The sequence below is a fragment of the Salvelinus namaycush genome, chromosome 18 (assembly GCF_016432855.1).
Source record: "Salvelinus namaycush isolate Seneca chromosome 18, SaNama_1.0, whole genome shotgun sequence".
NCBI classification, from domain to species: Eukaryota; Metazoa; Chordata; class Actinopteri; order Salmoniformes; family Salmonidae; genus Salvelinus; species Salvelinus namaycush.
The window spans coordinates 37,351,902-37,378,452 of record NC_052324.1 but is presented as its reverse complement, the minus strand read 5'-3'; the positions used below and the strand labels follow the sequence as shown (position 1 = coordinate 37,378,452).

The 26,551-nt window shown below is 42.5% G+C and overlaps 1 protein-coding gene across 2 annotated transcripts in view; it reads left to right on the top strand.

The window, feature by feature from the left end:
• The window catches only part of LOC120063413 (kremen protein 1-like), a 118,656-nt gene that overhangs the window by 81,303 nt on the left and 10,802 nt on the right, over nt 1-26,551 (top strand). For both annotated transcript variants that reach the window (XM_039013780.1, XM_039013779.1), the window contains exons 4-8: nt 16,129-16,253; nt 21,359-21,512; nt 23,319-23,428; nt 23,964-24,059; nt 24,329-24,455. In XM_039013780.1, coding sequence (XP_038869708.1) covers nt 16,129-16,253; nt 21,359-21,512; nt 23,319-23,428; nt 23,964-24,059; nt 24,329-24,455 — 612 coding nt within the window. The remainder of the gene's footprint in view (nt 1-16,128; nt 16,254-21,358; nt 21,513-23,318; nt 23,429-23,963; nt 24,060-24,328; nt 24,456-26,551) is intronic.

The window sequence follows — 26,551 nt, the reverse complement described above, 5'->3', positions numbered from 1 at the left end:
ATCCTAATGCAAAATGGTTTCTCTGTGCATTGACGTTCAAAGTAAAGACAGCCACTGAAGAGTTAGCAGTGATGGATTGGAGAGGACAGAGTGAAGCCGGAAGAATTAGCAGTGATTGATTGGAGAGGACAGAGTGAAGCCTGAAGAATTAGCAGTGATGGATTGGAGAGGACAGAGTGAAGCCTGAATAATTAGCAGTGATTGATTGGAGAGGACAGAGTGAAGCCTGAAGAATTAGCAGTGATGGATTGGAGAGGACAGAGTGAAGCCTGAAGAATTAGCAGTGATTGATTGGAGAGGACAGAGTGAAGCCTGAAGAATTAGCAGTGATGGATTGGAGAGGACAGAGTGAAGCCTGAAGAATTAGCAGTGATTGATTGGAGAGGACAGAGTGAAGCCTGAAGAATTAGCAGTGATTGATTGGAGAGGACAGAGTGAAGCCTGAAGAATTAGCAGTGATCGATTGGAGAGGACAGAGTGAAGCCTGAAGAATTAGCAGTGATGGATTGGAGAGGACAGAGTGAAGCCTGAAGAATTAGCAGTGATGGATTGGAGAGGACAGAGTGAAGCCTGAAGAATTAGCAGTGATGGATTGGAGAGGACAGAGTGAAGCCTGAAGAATTAGCAGTGATGGATTGGAGAGGACAGAGTGAAGCCTGAAGAATTAGCAGTGATTGATTGGAGAGGACAGAGTGAAGCCTGAAGAATTAGCAGTGATGGATTGGAAAGGACAGAGTGAAGCCTGAAGAGTTAGCAGTGATTGATTGGAGAGGACAGAGTGAAGCCTTAAGAATTAGCAGTGATGGATTGGAGAGGACAGAGTGAAGCCTGAAGAATTAGCAGTGATGGATTGGAGAGGACAGAGTGAAGCCTGAAGAATTAGCAGTGATGGATTGGAGAGGACAGAGTGAAGTTTGAAGAGTTAGCAGTGATTGATTGGAGAGGACAGAGTGAAGCCTGAAGAATTAGCAGTGATGGATTGGAGAGGACAGAGTGAAGCCTGAAGAATTAGCAGTGATTGATTGGAGAGGACAGAGTGAAGCCTGAAGAATTAGCAGTGATGGATTGGAGAGGACAGAGTGAAGCCTGAATAATTAGCAGTGATCGATTGGAGAGGACAGAGTGAAGTTTGAAGAATTAGCAGTGATGGATTGGAGAGGACAGAGTGAAGCCTGAAGAATTAGCAGTGATGGATTGGAAAGGACAGAGTGAAGCCTGAAGAATTAGCAGTGATTGATTGGAGAGGACAGAGTGAAGCCTGAAGAATTAGCAGTGATGGATTGGAGAGGACAGAGTGAAGCCTGAAGAATTAGCAGTGATTGATTGGAGAGGACAGAGTGAAGCCTGAAGAATTAGCAGTGATGGATTGGAGAGGACAGAGTGAAGCCTGAAGAATTAGCAGTGATGGATTGGAGAGGACAGAGTGAAGCCTGAAGAATTAGCAGTGATGGATTGGAGAGGACAGAGTGAAGCCTGAAGAATTAGCAGTGATGGATTGGAGAGGACAGAGTGAAGCCTGAAGAATTAGCAGTGATGGATTGGAGAGGACAGAGTGAAGCCTGAAGAATTAGCAGTGATGGATTGGAGAGGACAGAGTGAAGCTTGAAGAATTAGCAGTGATGGATTGGAGAGGACAGAGTGAAGCCTGAAGAGTTAGCAGTGATGGATTGGAGAGGACAGAGTGAAGCTTGAATGTGTGATCACTTATTCACTCATCAAAATACTTCTAATCGGTCTCACGTTTTTATGACGTTGTTGTCTGATTTATTATTACGCTATATATCCAGTTTTATTAGGCAAAAAGGAAAAGGTTATGATGAGATGTTATATGATCTCTTGGTTTCTTGTAATATATTAGTAGGAACTGGAGTACTGTACCTCATGGTCAGGTCATGTGGTCCAGTCAGGGTCCAATGTTATCATACATTTGAGTCATTAGCTCTTAACCAGAGCGACTTATAATCAGTGCACAACTAAGGTAGGTGAACAAAAAAGGTTGCCATCTTGCTCCACCTTGTTGTAGGGTGAAGTTGCCCCTAGATTCTGATCTGGGGTCAGTTTTCCAACACTAATGCTTAAAGTTAGAATTGGGTGAGGGGAAGCTGATCCTAGATCTGGGGAGCAGGAGAGTTAAACGGTTCAGGAGCGGTGAAGCCCTATCAGCTCATCTCCTCTCAGTGGTGAGTAACTGACCAGACATTACATGCCCAGGAGAGCATTTTATTTTATGAATATTTGAATTCAGCCTTTACTTCTATAACCCATAGAAATGCATTGAATAACACATTTGTAAATGGAAATTAATTAAGGTTTTGAAGTGCCTGTCCTATATCTGAGAGATATAAGAAAACTCAGGAATGTTTTTTTCGACCCATGTTTGGTCACGTTATTCGTGGCACTTTTTACCCCCTATGCGTTTTGTGCCATATTTACAGCCCGTACTGGGTTACCTTCAGACGACTCCCACTGAGCAAAACAACACCTTCATGTTCGTGAGAGTCTCCCCTTTCGATATTGGTGACATATTAGTTGGTAGCTCCAACTGTTCATGCTGGACAGTCGGATTTGTGAGAAGTATTTGGTTTTAAATCTCCTTAAGTATCATAAGTAAATGTAATTGCTAAAATGTACTTACAGTTGAAGTTGGAAGTTTACATACATCTTAGCCAAACACATTTAAACTCAGTTTTTCACAATTCCTGACATTTAATCCTAGTAAAAATTCCCTTTCTTAGGTCAGTTAGGATCACCACTATATTTTAAGAATGTGAAATGTCAGAATAATAGTAGAGAGAATGATTTATTTCAGCTTTTATCTTTCATCACATTCCCAGTGGGTCAGAAGTTTACATACACTCAATTAGTATTTGGTAGCATTGCCTTTAAATTGCTTAACTTGGGTCAAATGTTTCGGGTAGCCTTCCACAAGCTTCCACATTAAGTTGGGTGAATTCTGGCCCATTCCTCCTGACAGAGCTGGTGTAACTTAGTCATTATTGTAAGGCCCCTTGTTCGGAACACACACGTTTTCAGTTCTGCCCACAAATTTTCAATAGGATTGAGGTCAGGGCTTTGTGATGGCCACTCCAATACCTTGACTTTGTTGTCCTTAAGCCATTTTGCCACAACTTTGGAAGTATGCTTGTCCATTTGGAAGACCCATTTGCGACCAAGCTTTAACTTCCTGACTGATGTCTTGAGATGTTGCTTCAATACATCCACATAATTTTCCTGCCTCATGATGCCATCTATTTTGTGAAGTGCACCAGTCTCTCCTGCAGCAAAGCACCCACACAATATGATGCTGCCACCCCCGTGCTTCACGGTTGGGATGTGTTCTTCGGCTTGCAAGCCTCCCCCTTTTTCCTCCAAACGTAACGATGGTTATTATGGCCAAACAGTTCTATTTTTGTTTCATCAGACCAGAGGACATTTCTCCAAAAAGTACGATCTTTGTCCCCATGTGCAGTTGCAAACCATAGTCTGGCTTTCTATGGCGGTTTTGGAGCAGTGGCTTCTTCCTTGCTGAGCGGCCTTTCAGATTATGTCGATATAGGACTGGTTTTACTGTGGATATAGATACTTTTGTACCTGTTTCCTCCAGCATCTTTACAAGGTCCTTTGCTGTTGTTCTGGGATTGATTTGCACTTTTTGCACCAAAGTACGTTCATCTCTAGGAGACAGAACGCGCCTCCTTCCTGAGCGGTGTTACGGCTGCGTGGTCCCATAGTGTTTATACTTGCGAACTATTGTTTGTACAGATGAACGTGGTACCTGCAGGCGTTTGGAAATTGCTCCCAAGGATGATTCTGAGGTCTTGGCTGATTTCTTTTGATTTTCCATGATGTCAAGCAAAGAGGCACTGAGTTTGAAGGTAGGCCTTGAAATACATCCACAGGTACACCTTCAATTGACTCAAATGATGTCAATTATCAGAAGCTTCTAAAGCCATGACATAATTTTCTGGAATTTTCCAAGCTGTTTAAAGGCACAGTCAACTTAGTGTATGTAAACTTCTGACCCACTGGAATTGTGATACAATGAATTATAAGTGAAATAATCTGTCTGTAAACAAACAAAAATGACTTGTGTCATGCATAAAGTAGATGTTCTAACCGACTTGCCAAAACTATAGTTTGTTAACAAGACATTTGTGGAGTGGTTGAAAAACAGGTTTAACTGACTCCAACCTAAGTGTATGTCACGCCCTGGCCTTAGTATTCTTTGTTTTCTTTATTATTTTAGTTAGGTCAGGGTGTGACATGGGGAATGTTTGTGTTTTGTCTCGTCTTGGGTGGTTATATGGTAAAGGGGGTGTTGGGTTTAGTGTATGGGGTTGTGGTTAGTGAATGTGTCTAGGTAAGTCTATGGTTGCCTGAGTGGTTCTCAATCAGAGACAGCTGTCTTTCATTTGTCTCTGATTGGGAGCCATATTTAAGGCAGCCATAGGCATTATGTGTTTGTGGGTAATTGTCTATGTAGAACGTTTGTAGCTTTTGTATTGCACTTACGTTTGTAGCTTCACGGTTGTTTTGTTTCGTTTTGTTAAAAGTGTTCGTTTCACTCGTCTCAAATAAAAGAGATGTATTTTTCACACGCTGCGCCCCTTACATACACTCATTATCCTCAAGACGATCGTGACAGTGTATGTAAACTTCTGACTTCAACTGTATGTATCAAAAGTAAAAGTATAAATAATTTCAAATTAAGCATACCTTACAGCATCATTTTCTTATTTTTTAATTTACAGATAGCCAGGGGCACACTCCAACACTCAGACATCATTTACAAACGAAGCATGTGTTTAGTGAGTCCGCCCGATCAGAGGCAGTAGGGATGACCAAGGATGTTCTCTTGTTGAGTGTGTGAATTAGGCAATTTTCCTGTCCTGTACTTTTGGGTGTCAGGGAAAATGTTTGGAGTAAAAAGTATTTCATTTTCTTTAGGAATGTAGAAGTAAAAGTAAAAGCTGTTAAAAATATAAATAGTAAAGTAAAGTACAGATACCCAAAAACTACATATGTAGTACTTTCAAGTATTTTTACTTAAGTACTTTACACAACTGGGTTTTACAGACAATTTTATTTTCCGGATCATCTCACACATCACACACATACACACACACACACACACTACACAAGTATTTACTTTCTACCCCCACATTCTCCCCCTTCTCCCCAGAGGGGTGGACACAGATCCCCGAGGAGTAGTGAAGCAGAGCAGGCTGGGTAATATAAAAACAACATTCAGAATCAGCAGTCTATTGTCTTACTTAGACTGGTTCCACTGCCATAACCCCCAATAACCTCCCTCCACTGCACTGTGTTTTATGTCACACACACACACACACAGTATACATACACACACACGCTGCAATGTGTTTTATGATGTCTAAAGCCATGGATCAAATATAAACACACAGACACATAAAGGCATGAAGAAGGAAACACCCTCTCTGTCTCTATACTGTATATATATATATATATATATATATATATATATATATATATATATATATATATCTCTGTATATATTTCTCTCTCTCTCTCTCTGTCTCTCTCTCTATATATACATCTCTCTCTCTGTCTCTCTCTCTCTATCTCTCTATATATATATATCTATCTCTCTCTCTCTCTCTTTATATATATATATATATATATATACATTTCTCTTTCTCTCTCTCTCTCTATATATATATACAGTGGGGAGAACAAGTATTTGATACACTGCCGATTTTGCAGGTTTTCCTACTTACAAAGCATGTAGAGGTCTGTAATTTGTATCATAGGTACACTTCAACTGTGAGACGGAATCTAAAACAAAAATCCTGAAAATCACATTGTATGATTTTTAAGTAAATAATTTGCATTTTATTGCATGACATAAGTATTTGATACATCAGAAAAGCAGAACTCAATATTTGGTACAGAAACCTTTGTTTGCAATTACAGAGATCATACGTTTCCTGTAGTTGTCGGTGTCTAGATAGAATTTGTATTCGTGGTCCTGGCAACTGGACCTTTTTTGAACACCATTATTTTTGTCTTAATGAGATTTTCTGTCAGGGCCCAGGTCTGACAGAATCTGTGCAGAAGATCTAGGTGCTGTGGTAGGCCCTTGGTTGGGGACAGAAGCACCAGATCATCAGCAAACAGTAGACATTTGACTTCAGATTCTAGTAGGGTGAGGCCGGATGCTGCAGACTGTTCTAGTGCCTTTGCCAATTCGTTGATATATATGTTGAAGAGGGTGGGGCTTAAGCTTAATCCCTGTCTCATCCCACGGTCTTGTGGGAAAAAAAGTTGTGTGTACACCTGTTGTATGTGTACATGGATTTTATAATGTTGTATGTTTTTCCCCCAACACCACTTTCCATCAATTTGTATAGCAGATCCTTATGCCAAATTGAGTCCATTTTTTTTATTTTATCAACAAAGCATGAGAAGACTTTGGCTTTGGTTTGGTTTGTTTGTCAATTAGGGTGTGCAGGGTGACGACGTGGTCTTTCGTACTGTAATTTGGTAAAAAGGCAATTTGAAATTTGCTCAGTACATTGTTTTTGCTGAAGAAATGTACGAGTCTGCTGTTAATTATCATTTTCCCAAGGTTGCTGTTGACGCATATCCCCCGGTAGTTATTGGGGTCAAATTTGTCTCCACTTTTGTGGATTGGGGTGATCAGTCCTTGGTGCCAGAGCTGAGGGTTAGTTAAATAGTTTGAGTATTTGATTTGATTTGATTTATAGCAAATTGGAATTTGTGGTCTCTATATTTTAGAATTTCATTGAGGATACCATCAACACCACAGGCCTTTTTTTGGGTTGGAGGGTTTGTATTTTGTCCTGTAGTTCATTCAATGTAATTGGAGGATCCAGTGGGTTCTGGTCATCTTTAATAGCTGATTCTATGTGTGATGTGTAATTGATCATGTATTTACTGTTTATTCTTTGTTATAGAGCCAAAAAGATTGGAGAAGTGGTTTATCAATATCTTTCTTAGGTTTTTGTATTCTTCATCAACCCATTTGTCGTTGTTCATTTTCTTAGGTCATCTTCTTGAAATGTTTTGATTTGATACGGAAGCTTAGAGGTCAAATATACTGTTTAGGTTTTCTACTGCCAAGTTGACACCTTCAATATTACAGTGAAACCTCTCTCTCTCTCTCTAAATTAAATTAATTTTGCTTCATCTCTCCCTCAATTCAATTCAATGGTTTTATTGGCATGGGAAACATATGTTAACATTGCCAAAGCATGTTTTATTTCACCTTTATTTAACTAGGCAAGTCAGTTAAGAACAAATTCGTATTTACAATGACGGCCTACCCCAGCCAAACCCGGACAACTCTGGGCCAATTGTGCGCCGCCCTATGGGACTCCCAATCACGGCCAGATGTGATGCAGCCTGGATTTGAACCAGGGATTTCAGTGACGCCTCTTGCACTGAGATGCAGTGCCTTAGACCACTGCACCACTCGGGAGCAAATTACAAATGTCTTTCTCTCTCTCTATCTCTCTCTCTTTTGCTCTCTTTCTCTCTCATGTATAAATACTCATGGCAGTGTGTTATGGGCGTGGAATGAGGGAGGGAGAGAGAGAGAAAAGAAAACTAATTGCTAATTGCTCCTGTAAGTCGCTCTGGATAAGATCGTCTGCTTGATGTAAATCATGTTGCTAAATCTTGCCGGTCCCTGTGTGTGTTTAGGCCTGCCTTAAGTTTAATGTCTGTCCCTTCTCCAGAGGTGTGTCTTACCCTGCTACAGACAGACAGACACCCCTGAACTCAATCATTGTGTCAGTTGTTGTTGCTTTGTCTGCATTGCAATGCATCATGTTATGTTAGTGTGACTGGAGGAATACCTAGGCTGCTAACCTTATGCCCCAACCTCTGCCTGCCTTTCTCTGGAAAGTTTCTAGTCAAAACTCCAAATATCACGATTACAGTCATGTTGTCTTTAACTCACCACTTAATCTCTCTCCAAATCCTTCCAGTCTGCTGCTTCTTGCTGTGTGTGAGTGTGTCTGTGCTGCGCTAAATGAGCCAGACAGAGGTATTAATCTGCTCATAAAACTGAGAGGGTGTTTAACGTGGCTGTAAAAATAGAAAGAAGGGATTTAAAAAAAGGAAAGGAAGACAGGAGGGCTGGTGATTTATAGAGGAGAGGAGAGGAAGACAGGAGGGCTGGTGATTTATAGAGGAGAGGAGAGGAAGACAGGAGGGCTGGTGATTTATAGAGAAGAGGAAGACAGGAGGGCTGGTGATTTATAGAGAAGAGGAGAGGAAGACAGGAGGGCTGGTGATTTATAGAGGAGAGGAAGACAGGAGGGCTGGTGATTTATAGAGGAGAGGAGAGGAAGACAGGAGGGCTGGTGATTTATAGAGGAGAGGAGAGGAAGACAGGAGGGCTGGTGATTTATAGAGGAGAGGAAGACAGGAGGGCTGGTGATTTATAGAGGAGAGGAGAGGAAGACAGGTGGGCTGGTGATTTATAGAGGAGAGGAGAGGAAGACAGGAGGGCTGGTGATTTATAGAGGAGAGGAGAGGAAGACAGGTGGGCTGGTGATTTATAGAGGAGAGGAGAGGAAGACAGGAGGGCTGGTGATTTATAGAGGAGAGGAGAGGAAGACAGGAGGGCTGATGATTTATAGAGGAGAGGAGAGGAAGACAGGAGGGCTGGTGATTTATAGAGGAGAGGAAGACAGGAGGGCTGGTGATTTATAGAGGAGAGGAGAGGAAGACAGGTGGGCTGGTGATTTATAGAGGAGAGGAAAGAAGACAGGAGGGCTGGTGATTTATAGAGGAGAGGAGAGGAAGACAGGAGGGCTGGTGATTTATAGAGGAGAGGAGAGGAAGACAGGAGGGCTGGTGATTTATAGAGGAGAGGAGAGGAAGACAGGAGGGCTGGTGATTTATAGAGGAGAGGAGAGGAAGACAGGAGGGCTGATGATTTATAGAGGAGAGGAGAGGAAGACAGGAGGGCTGGTGATTTATAGAGGAGAGGAGAGGAAGACAGGAGGGCTGGTGATTTATAGAGGAGAGGAGAGGAAGACAGGAGGGCTGGTGATTTATAGAGGAGAGGAAGACAGGAGGGCTGGTGATTTATAGAGGAGAGGAAGACAGGAGGGCTGGTGATTTATAGAGGAGAGGAAGACAGGAGGGCTGGTGATTTATAGAGGAGAGGAAGACAGGAGGGCTGGTGATTTATAGAGGAGAGGAAGACAGGAGGGCTGGTGATTTATAGAGGAGAGGAAGACAGGAGGGCTGGTGATTTATAGAGGAGAGGAAGACAGGAGGGCTGGTGATTTATAGAGGAGAGGAAGACAGGAGGGCTGGTGATTTATAGAGGAGAGGAGAGGAAGACAGGAGGGCTGGTGATTTATAGAGGAGAGGAAGACAGGAGGGCTGGTGATTTATAGAGGAGAGGAGAGGAAGACAGGAGGGCTGGTGATTTATAGAGGAGAGGAGAGGAAGACAGGAGGGCTGGTGATTTATAGAGGAGAGGAGAGGAAGACAGGAGGGCTGGTGATTTATAGAGGAGAGGAAGACAGGAGGGCTGGTGATTTAGAGAGAAAAGGATTGAGAGGAGTTGGAGCGTGTGTCCTCTTATCCTTCACTTAGAGGTCTCTCTCTCTCTCTCTCTCTCTCTCTCTCTCTCTCTCTCTCTCTCTCTCTCTCTCTCTCTGTCTCTGTCTCTGTCTCTGTCTCTGTCTCTGTCTCTGTCTCTCTCTCTCTCTCTCTCTCTCTCTCTCTCTCTCTCTCTCTCTCTCTCTCTCTCTGTCTCTCTGTGTTTTCACATGCTATCTATCAAACACTCCGCATACTGCCTGTCCATCCCGTCACGGCCCTTCGGTCAACAGTTTGGTCAGACTGTGGTCAAAATCAAATCAAATGTATTGGTCACATACACGTGTTTAGCAGATATTATTGGGTGTAGGGAAATGCTTGTGCTTCTAGCTCCGACAGTGCAGTAAAATCTAACAAGTAATATCTAACTGTATCACAACATATACCCAAAATACACGTAAATCTAAGTAAGGAATGGATTAAGAATATCTGCATGTATGTCAGAGAGGCATTGGACTAAGACACAGTGGCATAGTATAGAATACAGTATATACTGTACATATGAGATGGGTGATTCAATATTTACACACTAAAGTGACTAAGATACCATAGAATAGTATAGAGTACAGTTTATACATATTAGATGAGTAATGCAAGATACGGAGACATTATTAAAGTGGCTAGTGTTTAATTTCCTTAAAGTGGCCAGTGATTCCTAATCTATGTCTATAGGCAGCAACCTCTGATGTGCTGGAGATGGCTGTTTAACAGTCAGTGGTGTAGTATAGAATACAATACAGTATATACTGTGCATATGAAATGGGTGATGCAATATGTAAAGACAATTTAAAAGTGACTAAGATACCGTAGAATAGTGTGGAGTGCAGTTTATACATATGAGATGAGTAATGCTAGAAACTGAACATTAATTAAAATGGCTAGTGATCCATTTCTAAAAGTGGCCAGTGATTCCTAATCTATGTCTATAGGCAGCCGCCTCTGATGTGCTAGTGATGGCTGTTTAACAGCCTGATGGCCTTGAGATAGAAGCTGTTTTTCAGTCTCTCTGTCCCCGCTTTGATGCACCTGTACTGACCTCGCCTTCTGGATGATAGCGGGGTGAACAGGCAGTGGCTCGGGTGGTTGATGTCCTTGATGAGCTTTTTGGCCTTCCTATGGCATCTGGTGCTGTAGGTGTCCAGGTGGGCAGGAAGTTTGCCTCCGTTAATGCGTTGGGCAGACCTCACTACCCTCTGGAGAGCATTGCGGTTGTGGGTGGTGCAGTTTCCGTACTAGGCTGTGATACAGCCCGACAGGATGCTCTAAATCGTGCATCTGTAAAAGTTTGTGAGGGCTTTAGGTGTTATGCTGAATTTCTTCAGCCTCCTGAGGCTGTTGCGCCTTCTTCACCACACTGTCTGTGTGGGTGGACCATTTCAGTTTGTCATTGATGTGTACACCAAGGAACTTGAAGCTTTCCACCTTCTCCACTGCGGTCCCATCGATGTGGATAGGGGGGTGCACCCTCTGCTGTTTCCTGAAGTCCACGATCATCTCCTTTGTTTTGTTGACATTGAGTGTGAGGTTATTTTCCTGGCACCACACTCCCAGGGCCCTCACCTCCTCCCTATTGGCTGTCTCGTCATCGTTGGTAATCAAGCCTACTACTGTTGTGTCGTCTGCAAACTTGATGATTGAATTGGAGCCGTGCTTGGCCATGCAGTCATGAGTGAACAGGGAGTACAGGAGTGGGCCTTGTGGGGCCCCAGTGTCGAGGATCAGTGAAGAGGAGGTGTTGTTCCTACCTTCACCACCAGGGGTCGACCCATCAGGAAGTCCAGGACTCGTGTCTGAACCGTTAAACTGGGACTCAACTTTGTCCCTATAGCGACGTTTAGCCAGCTTGATTGCTTTGTGAAGGTAGTATAACAATGGTCGAGAGTTTTAGCAGAGCAAGTACAACAATCAATATGTTAATAGACTTTCGGGAGCCTTTTCCTACAATTTGCTTTGTTAACTTCTCTGGGATAGTTGGGACGCTAGCGTCCCAACTGACAAGCACCCCCAACCCCCCCCTCACTGATTAGCATCGCGTCACAATTAAATAGTAGCATGTAAAAATGTAAATATCATTAAATCACAAGTCCAAGACACCAAATGAAAGATACAGATCTTGTGAATAAAGCCACCATTTCAGATTTTTAAAATGTTTTACAGGGAAGACAAAATATGTAAATCTATTAGCTAACCACGTTAGCAAAAGACACCATTTTTCTTTGTCCACCATTTTTTCTCTCCACCAGTAGCTATCACCAATTCGGCCAAATAAATATTGATAGCCACTAACCAAGAAAAAACCTCATCAGATGACAGTCTGATAACATATTTATTGTATAGGATAGGTTTTGTTAGAAAAATGTGCATATTTCAGGTAGAAATCATAGTTTACAATTGCACCCACCATCACAACTCGACTAGAATAAATACAGAGAGCAACGAGAATTACCTAATTACTAATCATAAAACATTTCTTAAAAATACACAGCTCACAGCAATGGAAAGACACAGATCTTGTGAATTCAGACAATATTTCAGATGTTCTAAGTGTTTTACAGCGAAAACACAATAAATCGTTATATTAGCATACCACATGTGCAAACGTTACCCGAGCATTGATTCAAGCCAAAGAGAGCGATAACGTAATCATCGCCAAAATATATTAATTTTTTCACTAACCTTCTCAGAATTCTTCCGATGACACTCCTGTAACATCATATTACAACATACATATAGAGTTTGTTCGAAAATGTGCATATTTAGCCACAAAAAAACGTGGTTATACAATGACAATACTAGCAAAACTAGCCTGAAAATGTCGGGCGCCATTTTGGACAGTGATCTGGCGTAATGAATAACTAATCGTAAACTTTACTAAAAAATATAGGGTGGACAGCAATCGAAAGACAAATTAGTTCTTAATGCAATCGCTGAATTACATTTCTAAAATTATCCTTACTGTGCAATACAGGGTTCGCCAAGCGAAGCTACACAAAACAAAATGGCGGCTTATGCGTTTGACATTTTTCAACAGAATAACGATTTATCATCAAAAATTATGAGCTCTTACTATGAGCTGATCTTCAATCAGAATCTTGGGCAATGTATCCTTTCTCCGGTCTAATCGTCTTTTGGTCGAAAGATGTCCTCGTCCTGTCGAAATGGCCACTAACGTTCGGCATGTACTGGAAACGTGACCGGCTCTTCAAAGTACGTCACAAAGAAATGCCTCAAAATCGCACTAAACGGATATAAATTGCTATAAAACGGTTTAAATTAATTACCTTATGATGTCTTTAACACCTATAACGAATAAAAACATGACCGGCGATATATAAGTGGCTAAACCAAAACTTGGAAGGAGGCCAGTCCGACGACCACTCTGCGTCGAGCGCACTGTTGAAAAGGACGTTCTTTCCGCTCCAGGGTCTATTTATAGAGCCCGGATTGCGCAATCCACTCCATTCAAAATCTCCCCGCTTACTGACATCTAGAGGAAGGCGTAGGCAGTGTTTGTAGCATCATAGCATTCACAGGGACTTATGAACTGACCTGGGAGCAGGGGCCAAGATTTCTGAAATCTCACTCCCTGGCAGGAAAAGTGCTGTAGAATGAGTTCTGTTTCACTTAGAGACATAATTCCAACGGTTATAGAAACTAGAGAGTGTTTTCTATCCAATAATAACAATAATATGCATATTGTACGAGCAAGAATTGAGTACTAGGCAGTTTAATTTGGAGATCAATTTTCGCAAAGTCGAAACAGCACCCCCTATATCCCAGAGAGGTTAAAATCCTCAGCTACAATAAATGCAGCCTCAGGATATGTGGTTTCCAGTTTGCATAAAGTCCAGTGAAGTTCTTTGAGGGCCGTCGTGGTATTGGCTTGAGGAGGATATAGACCGCTGTGGCTATTATAGACAAGAATTCTCTCGGGAGATGGTACGTCGGCATTTAATTGTGAGATATTCTAGGTCGGGTGAACAGAAGGACTTGAGTTCCTGTATGTTATCACAGTTACACTATAAGTCGTTAATCATAAAACATATACGTCCAACCTTCTGCTTCCCGGAGAGATGTTTGTTCCTGTCAGCGTGATGTACTGAGAACCCAACTGGCTTTACAGAGTCAGACAGTATATCTCGAGAGAGCCATGTTTCCGTGAAGCTGAGTATATACAAGCGTGGGCGAGACACAGGGTGTAGAGAGAAAACCGCCCTGTGTTGGAACAGGACATTTGGGGTACATTCCAAATGTCACCCTATTCCCTATATAGTGTAACATTTTTTACCAGTGCTATGGTCTAAAGTAGTGCACTATATAGGGAATAGGGCTCTGGTCTACAGTAGTGCACTATAATAGGGAATAGGGTTCTGGTCTAAAGTAGTGCACTATATAGGGAATAGGGTGCCATTTGGGATGTAGACTTGGTTAGTGAACGCTCAACGCTGGCCTTTTGCAGCTTGTCCTGTTCGTCTTTCATCCTTACGCTAACACCATCTGAGGCATCTCTCTCTCTCTCTCTCTCTCTCTCTCTCTCTCTCTCTCTCTCTCTCTCTCTCTCTCTCTCTCTCTCTCTCTCTCTCTCTCTCTCTCTCAAAATAACACATGCTGTAGTCCCTAGGTTTTAGGTCTTAACATCCAGCATGCACCAGTGAACGTGTGCTAACAAGATGTCTACAAGCATCTGTTCTAGAACTCTCTGAACTCTCTAGAACTCTCAGTGTGTCAGAGAGTTTCATGTCATTCTCTCTCTAACATGTTACTGTAGAGATGTATTAAACCCTCACCTTATTCCTGCACATTGACAGTACATTCAAGGTTATATGTTTGATTTCGCTATTTCAATGGAAAGTTATCAAGGTTTACACAAGTCTCATTCAGCAGTCAAGTGGTTGTGGTTAGCTAGGAGGCTAAGCTAATGCAGATATTGTTGTAGAATTCGCTTGGTTAGCACCTTGGGTTGTTTTTAAACTGTCATATCAATGGGTTGTCTCTCTTAAACTAGGCCTGACAGTCAGCCGCCTCTCTCTCTCTCTCTCTCTCTCTCTCTCTCTCTCTCTCTCTCTCTCTCTCTCTCTCTCTCTCTCTCTCTCTCTTCTCTCTCTCTCTCTCTCTGTCTCTCTCTCTCTTTCTCTGTCTCTCTGTCTGTCTCTCGCTCTGTCTCTCTCTCTCTATCTCTGTCTCTCTGTCTCTCTCTCGCTCTCTCAGTCTCTCCCTCTCTCTGTCTCTCTCCTTTCGCTGTCTCCTCCAGGACAGTGGCAGCTTCTCTTGTCAGCTCGGGCCATGTCGTCAGAATTGGACTTATGTAGTTCATCCATATTGTATCACTTTACTAGCTGTCCATTCTGACGCTGTGTATATCACTTTACTAGCTGTCCATTCTGATGCTGTGGGTATCACTTTACTAGCTGTCCATTCTGATGCTGTGTGTATCACTTTACTAGCTGTCCATTCTGATGCTGTGTGTATCACTTTACTAGCTGTCCATTCTGATGCTGTGTGTATCACTTTACTAGCTGTCCATTCTGATGCTGTGTGTATCACTTTACTAGCTGTCCATTCTGATGCTGTGTGTATCACTTTACTAGCTGTCCATTCTGATGCTGTGTGTATCACTTTACTAGCTGTCCATTCTGACGCTGTGTATATCACTTTACTAGCTGTCCATTCTGATGCTGTGTATATCACTTTACTAGCTGTCCATTCTGATGCTGTGTGTATCACTTTACTAGCTGTCCATTCTGATGCTGTGTATCACTTTACTAGCTGTCCATTCTGATGCTGTGTGTATCACTTTACTAGCTGTCCATTCTGATGCTGTGTGTATCACTTTACTAGCTGTCCATTCTGATGCTGTGTATCACTTTACTAGCTGTCCATTCTGATGCTGTGTGTATCACTTTACTAGCTGTCCATTCTGATGCTGTGTGTATCACCTTTAGCTCTTATTTGACCTCAGTCTCAGGAGACCTCCGCTCTGTCATGTAGACTTTTACCCACTATCTCAGCTAGATATCTCAGCTAGATATATCACTAGATCTAAACTAGCTTGCCCAGACAATGCACATACTATAGATTCCAGCACCCACTCACTGCAACTCAGCCCCCCATCCTTCTCCTCCTACCTCTCTCCCCCTCACCCTCATCCTTCTCACCCCCTCTCATCCTTCTCCTCCTACCTCTCTCACCCTCACCCTCATCCTTCGCACCCCCTCTCAACCTTCTCCTCCTACCTCTCTCCCCCTCGCCCTCATCCTTATCCTCCTCCCCCTCTCCCCCTCACCCCCATCCTCCTCAATCTCAAACAGAGGCCAGAGAATTCCGGTGTGTTGATGTTTATTTCGTGCTGGTGTGCATGTATGACGTGTATGATCTCTGTCAGACACAGACGCATCATGGGATTTGTAGTAAATGCCAAATGCAGCGTGTGATTGTTAGTATAGAAACATATGTCATGCTGAACTACATAGTTAAGCCCCCTGCTCTCCTCTCTGTTTCCTGTAGTGCCTGGTAACCTGGGCTGTTTTAAGGACAGTGGCGACCCTCCCACCCTGACAGGGAGCAGTCAGACCTCTAACAAACTCACCGTCCAGAACTGCATCAGCTTCTGCCGTAAACAGAGATACATGGTAAGACAGACTACACTATGGCGATGTATTGACCGTCCCAAATGGTACCTTTATTCCCTACATAGTGCACTAGTTTTAAATCAGATTTGACCATGGTTTATTGATCATTCCTGATGGCAAATGGTCATATTGGCGGGGGGAATGCTGTGTTTCTTATTTTCTAGACCAGTGGTCACCAACCTTTTCTGAGTCAAAATGCATGCCGAGATCTACTGCTCTGATGTTTTATTAACATGACTTAAAAAATGTAAGCCCATGCAACATTAACCAATTAAAAACAGTACTGTAGCAATGAGGTTTGTTCGGTAAGCTTTAGGCCCAATACATTATCAACGAATACTGGCTTAGCTTGAATTTACCTGCCAATGCATTGTTGTTCGGGTCATTTTTTAAAATTATATTTCAAAATTTGAGGTAGGCTATATGATCACACCGGTAATAGACCCATTGTTGTATTACTTGTGAGGCACAGCTGAGTGAGCATACGTTTAAATAATTAGCTTTTTATTTTACTGGGATGATGGTGCCTGCATCTGATGGTCAGTCTCAGCGGAGGGAGAGAGCAGCAGACTGAGGGTCCATCTCTCAACATCCCTCCGCTCTCCCTTTCCTCCACTGACACGGAACAAAAAGGGACCCCGTCTTCCAGCTGATGGCGAAACTTGAGTCGCACACAATTCCTCGTGCACAAATTCATGTTGTTACTCCTATGAACAGAGAAAGTTAAATATTCCTCAATATTAAAAAAGACCCAAGCCGCTAATAATAACAAGGCCTATAGATACACTTTCCTACTCATTCATTAATGCTACACTGCTTGTTGTAGCGCTGAGTGGAAATAGGAAGAACGCACATTTTATGGCTTATAAAAGTGTTAAAAAGAAAGTGTTGACAGTGCTGAGTAAGAACTTAAACATGACCTCACTCATAAAAACAGCAGCTCTTTGCTGTATTCGTTGACAGTCTCTCTCTAATCATGGTTTTAAATGTTTTGAAATCTCACAGTATCAATTTTTCCGTAGCTTTCTTTTACAGGCTGACTACACCACTCGCGTCGCGTGGGCGAGCGTTGCAAAATAAATTTAGACATCTATATTATTCAATTATTTGTCGTGTCTTTGGTATCATTAAACTGAAGACTGTTATTTTATCAAATCAATTCTCTGTAATTATTATTACGTGATTAAACTAATCATGTAAATGTAATTAACTAGGAAGTCAGGGCACCAAGGAAAGATTACAAAGTTATAATTTTCCTAATATAACTTTCAGATATTTTAATATCTGATCAATTAGTTTTCTAATTAATGAATTATTCTTTACCTCACGTTAGTCTCATTCCAAACATCGTAAATTGTTTGTTATCTGCACGAACCCAGCCTTTACTATGAATCATCCATACATCAATTGTCTTAATCATTTAGTTACTAACTAACTAAATAATCACAGAAATGCATAAACAAACAAACAGTCGATATGGTTACAAGGAAATGATAGGGGAGGTTCCCTAGTGGGCTAAGCCGATATGACGGCTTGGTAGACAAAGGGAAGTGGGTGTGGACTGAGAAGGGTGCGAAAGACTAAAGACATTACACTTATAACAATTGAACGCATGAACGCATGAACGCTCACTCATTCGGGAATAATTGCAATCAATATATATATTTACGCTCTGTGTGTCGTCGTGATCTCTGTCGGAATCGTCCTTCTTTCTGTTGGAAGTTCATATGCTCGTCTTTCGTGGTTAGAATGGATACTTCAGAGTCCCATTCAGAAATGTTCTTATAGAATAGATGTTTGGGCAGTTGTCAGCCTTCGCATTCAATGGTACACAATTCCTAGCTGCAGACTAGTAATTAGTATCGAAGATTTGCTCTTATTCTGTCGGTATCGATAGTCTCAGAGTTTCAACAACCATTACAACCTTACACTCAGGTTTTATGGTCTCTACTCAAACCTTAGCCCTCTAGGTAATCGAGGTAAGCTTGCTCTCTACTCAACCCTTAGCCCTCTCGGTAATCGAGGTAAGCTTGGTCTCTACTCAACCCTTCGCCCTCTCGGTAATCGAGGTAAGCTTGGTCTCTACTCAACCCTTAGCCCTCTCGGTAATCGAGGTAAGCTTGGTCTCCACTCAACCCTTAGCCCTCTCGGTAATCGAGGTAAGCTTGGTCTCTACTCAACCCTTAGCCCTCTCGGTAATCGAGGTAAGCTTGGGCTCTACTCAAACCTTAGCCCTCTCGGTAATCGAGGTAAGCTTGGTCTCTACTCAAACCTTAGCCCTCTCGGTAATCGAGGTAAGCTTGGTCTCTACTCAAACCTTAGCCCTCTCGGTAATCGAGGTAAGCTTGGTCTCTACTCAAACCTTAGCCCTCTCGGTAATCGAGGTAAGCTTGGTCTCCGGGGAAATTCCCAAGGTGGGGGTTATATCCAGAACAGTAGGAAAGGGCTGTCCCATGACGCCAGATCAATGTCTGTGCTCATAGGGCGGGCCAATGACTTAGTTAAACAGTTTATAATCACATTACATAATTTCACAAATAGTTTCATCTTTACTCATTTATTTTATACAACAATTAGATGCAAGCCTCACAACTGAGCCTCTTGTATAAACAGAGTTATGGTAATGTGGGCAGCTGAATTGGCTGCATCTACCACCAGCAGCTCGAGACGAATAAAAATAATAGGAACACAAGGCTTTATCGTTGGGTTTTTTACAGAAATGCTTGGCGATCGACTAGAAATGCCTTGGAGATCGACAAGTCGATCGCGATCGACTGGTTGGTGACCACTGTTCTAGACTCTGTATTTCTATGTTTATAACCATCCTCACATTTCAATTGAATTCAGTGACGCATCAAATGACGACACATAACAGACAGCTGAAAATGTATGGTCTCACTGGTGCTTCTATTGTCTTCTATTGCCTTCTATTGTCTACTGACCATGGTTACATTGGTCTTTTATTGTCTACTGACCATGGTTACACTGGTCTTATATTGTCTACTGACCATGGCTACACTGGCCTTCTATTGTCTACTGACCATGGTTACACTGGTCTTCTATTGTCTACTGACCATGGTTACACTGGTCTTCTATTGTCTACTGACCATGGTTACACTGGTCTTCTATTGTCTACTGACCATGGTTACACTGGTCTTCTATTGTCTACTGACCATGGTTACACTGGTCTTCTATTGTCTACTGACCATGGTTACACTGGTCTTCTATTGTCTACTGACCATGGTTACACTGGTCTTCTATTGTCTACTGACCATGGTTACACTGGTCTTCTATTGTTTACTGACCATGTTTACACTGGTCTTCTATTGTCTACTGACCATGGTTACACTGGTCTTCTATTGTTTACTGACCATGGTTACACTGGTCTTCTATTGTCTACTGACCATGGTTACACTGGTCTTCTATTGTCTACTGACCATGTTTACACTGGTCTTCTATTGTCTACTGACCATGGTTACACTGGTCTTCTATTGTTTACTGACCATGGTTACACTGGTCTTCTATTGTCTACTGACCATGGTTACACTGGTCTTCTATTGTCTACTGACCATGGTTACACTGGTCTTCTATTGTCTACTGACCATGGTTACACTGGTCTTCTATTGTCTACTGACCATGGTTACACTGGTCTTCTATTGTCTACTGACCATGGTTACACTGGTCTTCTATTGTCTACTGACCATGGTTACACTAAACAGTGGCAGGTGTTTGTGTTGTGTGTGAACACATCCGGTTGGACCTGGGTCAGACCCATCTCTCAGACGCCCTCTGCGCTGATGAACAGTGACAGTCAGTCCGTGTTTGTGTGTGTGTGTCTTGTGTGTGCATGTATGCCTGTCTGTCTGTGTGTGTGTGCGTGTCAGTCCCTCTCCACAGATGACACTGATGTGATGTGATGTAGTATGGTGTGTTGTGATGCAATGTCAACAGCCTGAGACCGCCACATCTATCTGTCTTAACTGACTACACTATGACAAACAACCATATTCAATCATGAGTCAGTCAGACAGTCCGTGATTAAGAAGCGCTAAGCAAACATTTTCTGCTCGCTAACGCAAAGGAATTCACGTTGGGTTTTACCTGATAAATAGGTAATGATGAAGCAGTGATTCATGTCCCACAGCCTTTACTTTTGGTTCGGTTGGCAGAGTTGGACACACACACACATACACACACAGAGGATCCTGGCTATATAAATTCCAGCTTCATGAGAGTATTTTCAGAATGAGGGAAAGTGATGCCGTACCTTCGTATGAATTAATTTGTGTGTGTGTGTGTGTGTGTGTGTGTGTGTGTGTGTGTGTGTGTGTGTGTGTGTGTGTGTGTGTGTGTGTGTGTGTGTGTGTGTGTGTGTGTGTGTGTGTGTGTGTGTGTGTGTGTGTGTGTGTGTGTGTGTGTGTGTGTGTGTGTGCACTCTGTGCTGAGCATGACTAGGTTCCATCTGAATTCTGGAAGGAAGTTCAACATGCTTAAAGAGTTTTGACTGTCATCCAAATCCCAATTGGCACCTTATTACCCTTTATAGCATACTACTTTTGTCCAGGGCCTTTTGTTGGGTTCCTTTTGGGACATATCCAAAGGGAGTGACTGTTTCTGTTTGTCTCGAAGCACCGAACTAAACCAGACCACATTATTATCATCAAAAGCCTTAATTTCTGTACAGAAAAACAATCCTTTTTTGGGGGGGGGGGGGGGGGGGGGGGGGGGTTATGGAATCATTCTGAAAGCCTATTAACATTAGATGGTACTATAACTGTGATCATGTGCCATATCTGTCTTGCTCCGGCTTATCTGCTCTCCAGACTTTATGGACTGGATTCACGTTACGTTTCTGTTGGCACTAGTATCACTCCATAAGTGTTGGTCTATGGAGGTTCAGGCTCCCCTCTAAAATCTGGTTCCTCTTAATTTTTGTTTTGTTTTTTTGTTTCTTTCTCTCATCCAAATGATGATTTCTTTCTCAGTGCTTTGTCAAGGGGAAGGTCTGACCCTCTTGTGAAGCGTTACACAAGTGCTAAACAAATAAAGTTAGATTTGAAATTCTAATCTGTTGATTGATTTGCATTTCTCTCTCTGTTTCAAAGCTTGCCGGGATGGAGTCGGGTTATGCCTGTTTCTGTGGCAACAACCTGGACCTGCGTCTCCATGGCAAGGCGCCCAGCATGGAATGCAACCACGTGTGTTTCGGTGACCACACCCAGCCTTGTGGGGGAGATGGATGGGTCATCGTCTTTGACAGTGAGTAGGACATCATTTGCTTCGGTCTGTGTACATGTTTGACAGTGAGTAGGACATCATTTGCTTCGGTCTGTGTACATGTTTGACAGTGAGTAAGACATCATTTGCTTCGGTCTGTGTACATGTTTGACAGTGAGTAGGACATCATTTGCTTCGGTCTGTGTACATGTTTGACAGTGAGTAGGACATCATTTGCTTCGGTCTGTGTACATGTTTGACAGTGAGTAGGACATCATTTGCTTCGGTCTGTGTACATGTTTGACAGTGAGTAAGACATCATTTGCTTCGGTCTGTGTACATGTTTGACAGTGAGTAGGACATAATTTGCTTCGGTCTGTGTACATGTTTGACAGTGAGTAGGACATAATTTGCCCTGGTCTGATCCACTACACATGATCTAAACCAGCTATAACGTCCCACCGGTGCTTCTATGGTGCTCAATATAGTTATATGGTGCTTCACTTAATGTGTACAACGTGGAGTATTTTCTGGTGCATGGAGAAATAAAACTGTATTTTCAAAAGATGACATTCCAGTAAACTGACACTTCAATACGCCACAAACCATTGAATTATCTCAGAACTAACGTTGAAAAGAAGTCAAATAACCCAGTATGGAAGGATCGTACCACCACTCTCAAAACGTACTTATTAGAACGGTCATGTGAAGAGAATGTTATATCTCTCCCTTTGTTGTCATAAAACGATTTGCTGATTTTGGCTAGAACAATACATGCTACATTTCTGTTTAATAGGCTACACAAGCATCCGGTTTATGGCAGACAACTGCTAGATAATGAGAGACAGATTTCGCAGCTGAACATAATTACAATAGCGATAAAATGTGTGTTGCTCAATCCAGTCTCATCTTTCCACGATGTGTTGAAAACCCTTCATTCCACTCTGGATCATTTTTTAAAATGTTACCTTTATTTAACTAGGCAAGTTAGTTACGAACAAACTCTTATTTTCACTGACGGCCGATGAACAGCGACTGCCTTGTTAACTGCCTTGTTAACGGGCTGAACGGCAGATCTTTACCTTGTCAGCTCAGGGATTTGATCTTGCATCCTTTCGGTTACAAGTCCAACACCCTAATAACTAGGCTACCCTGCCACCCCATCATTGAGAGAATCTGTTGTATGTGGTTTGTATAATAACTCTGACAACATATGAGTCACTGGGGTGAGTTGTACGACAGGGTTTAGTTTACATATGAGTCACTGGGGTAAGTTGTACGACAGGGTTTAGTTTACATATGAGTCACTGGGGTGAGTTGTAAGACAGGGTTTAGTTTACATATGAGTCACTGGGGTGAGTTGTACGACAGGGTTTAGTTTACATATGAGTCACTGGGGTGAGTTGTACGACAGGGTTTAGTTTACATATGAGTCACTGGGGTGAGTTGTACGACAGGGTTTAGTTTACATATGAGTCACTGGGGTGAGTTGTACGACAGGGTTTAGTTTACATATGAGTCACTGGGGTGAGTTGTACGACAGGGTTTAGTTTACATATGAGTCACTGGGGTGAGTTGTAAGACAGGGTTTAGTTTACATATGAGTCACTGGGGTGAGTTGTAAGACAGGGTTTAGTTTAGTTGAATAGGATCCCCATTACCTACTGCACATGCAGCAGCTACTCTTCCTGGGGTCCACACAAAACATCAAATACACAACAGAACAGCTATAGGCTATAACAACATAAACAAACACACTTGTCTGAAAGACTTAGAAACTTTGCACAATGCAAACGTCAATAATGAAACCGTTATTAAGTCATCTGTTTTGCGGCTGTTTACCTCCAGCTCGAGTGGGGGCGTGCGGGGGTAACTACTCTGCGCCCTCTGGGGTGGTGTACTCCCCTGACTTCCCTGATAAGTACGGGGCCGGGAGGGTTTGCTACTGGACTGTCCAGGTACGTCTTGGATCTTTACTCTTTTACTGTTACGGCCTCTCTCCTCCCCAATATCCCAGTCCTTTAGTTTACTGTTACGGCCTCTCTCCTCCCCAATATCCCAGTCCTTTAGTTTACTGTTACGGCCTCTCTCCTCCCCAATATCCCAGTCCTTTAGTTTACTGTTACGGCCTCTCTCCTCCCCAATATCCCAGTCCTTTAGTTTACTGTTACGGCCTCTCTCCTCCCCAATATCCCAGTCCTTTAGTTTACTGTTACGGCCTCTCTCCTCCCCAATATCCCAGTCCTTTAGTTTACTGTTACGGCCTCTCTCCTCCCCAATATCCCAGTCCTTTAGTTTACTGTTACGGCCTCTCTCCTCCCCAATATCCCAGTCCTTTAGTTTGCTGTTTTGCTTTGAATGCTGCGTTCGGTTTCTTTCTTCAGTTTCTTGCCTGTTGTAAATTGTCTTTGGGTTTCAGACAAGCTATATATAACGATCGAAATCTGATTTAATAATTTATATGGTTTCTATATGTCTAATTATTATTATTAGGTCCCTGGAGCCTCCGTGATCCTGTTCAACTTCACCTTCTTTGACATCTCGGACCAGACAGACATGGTTGAACTACTGGACGGCTACACCAACCAGGTCAGTTGTTATTACCCTCCTTTTTATTATCTCCAATAGTATTTATTTATCTCTGTTAGTCATTGTATTTATGTATTTGTGCTGTGAAGTACGTTGTATTGCTTCCTTGTATGACATGTGCTATTCGTTACAAAATATAGTTTGATTGGTTGATTGGTTGATTGGTTGAGTGGTTGATTGGTTGATTGGTTGGTTGGTTGATTGATTGGTTGGTTGGTTGGTTGATTGGTTGATTGATTGGTTGATTGATTGGTTGATTGATTGATCAGGTGGTGGCGAGGTTTGACGGCCGTACCCCTCCCCGGGAGCTGGTCAACGTCACTGGAGACTTTGTTATCCTCTACTTCTACTCAGACCGAACCAACCAGGCACAGGGCTTCGCTGTCACGTATCAAGGTGGGTTTACACACACACACACACACACACACACACACACACACACACACACACACACACACACACACACACACACACACACACACACACACACACACACACACACATACTCACACAAAGACACATACACACACACACACACATACTCACACAAAGACACATACACACACACACACACACACACACATACTCACACAAAGACACATACACACACACACACACACACACAAAGACACATACACACACACACACACACATACTCACACAAAGACACATACACATACACACGCACACACACACACATACTCACACAAAGACACATACACATACACATACACACACACACACACACACATACTCACACAAAGACACATACACACACACACAAAGACACATACACACACACACACACACATACTCACACAAAGACACATACACATACACACACACACACACACACACACACACACATACTCACACAAAGACACATACACACACACACACACACACACACACACACACACACACACACACACACACACACACACACACACACACACACACACACACACACACACACACACACACACACACACACACAGACCAAACCAACCAGACACAGGGTTGCTGTCACATATCAAGGTAAGAGACATGTAGACATGCTGTAGCTGGGGACTTTTACTAGTAAAATCAACAGGGTGACGTTCTATTCAAACTCTCTGTCAGAGTAGGTTTAAGGTATTGTTCTCAAATCTGGTCATCAATATGATATCACCCACACAGCGGTTGTTTGGAGGTTGTTTGGAGGTTGTTTGGAGGTTGTTTGGAGGTTGTCTAAACAATTGTAACAAGTTGTACAAAAACAAAGTACGTTTTTATAGTAGCTACGATAGCAGAAGAGATAATCATTTCCAGACCTCTCTCTCTGAATGATTTCAGTCCCAGCAGCACACCGACTGAACCACATAAAGACACACACAGAGAACCACATGAAGAAATTCATTTCTCATTTCTCCCCGGTAGTTATAATGTGCATGAACAGGTGCAGGCTGACATCCTGGTATCCTGGGTCCATGGCAGGGTTTTGCATAGCAACCACGCCACCCGCCCGAACATCCGCCCGCCCGCCCGCCCGCCCGCACACCACACACACCACACACACCACACACACACACACCAAACACACCACACACACAACCACACACACAGCGAGAGGTACAGGGAGGAAGACAGGCAGGGGAGACTCCAAACAATGCTGCTGGCAGGCACCTTTTCTCTTCTCATTTGCTAGCCAATGCCTCACAGCAGCAGGTGACATTGGTGTTGCATATTTAAATGTTTTGTTTTTCTAGGAACACGTACTAATTCACAGGGTGCATGTTGTTGCATAGCTTATATCTAGACGTGTTGTTGTATAGCTTATATCTAGACATGTTGTTGCATAGCTTATATCTAGACGTGTTGTTGCATAGCTTATATCTAGACATGTTGTTGTATAGCTTATATCTAGACATGTTGTTGCATAGCTTATATCTAGACATGTTGTTGTATAGCTTATATCTAGATGTGTTGTTGCATAGCTTATATCTAGACATGTTGTTGTATAGCTTATATCTAGATGTGTTGTTGCATAGCTTATATCTAGACATGTTGTTGTATAGCTTATATCTAGACATGTTGTTGCATAGCTTATATCTAGACGTGTTGTTGCATAGCTTATATCTAGACGTGTTGTTGTATAGCTTATATCTAGACATGCTGTTGCATAGCTTATATCTAGACATGTTGTTGCATAGCTTATATCTAGACGTGTTGTTGCATAGCTTATATCTAGACGTGTTGTTGTATAGCTTATATCTAGACATGTTGTTGCATAGCTTATATCTAGACGTGTTGTTGCATAGCTTATATCTAGATGTGTTGTTGCATAGCTTATATCTAGACATGTTGTTGCATAGCTTATATCTAGACGTGTTGTTGCATAGCTTATATCTAGACGTGTTGTTGCATAGCTTATATCTAGACGTGTTGTTGTATAGCTTATATCTAGACGTGTTGTTGTATAGCTTATATCTAGACATGTTGTTGCATAGCTT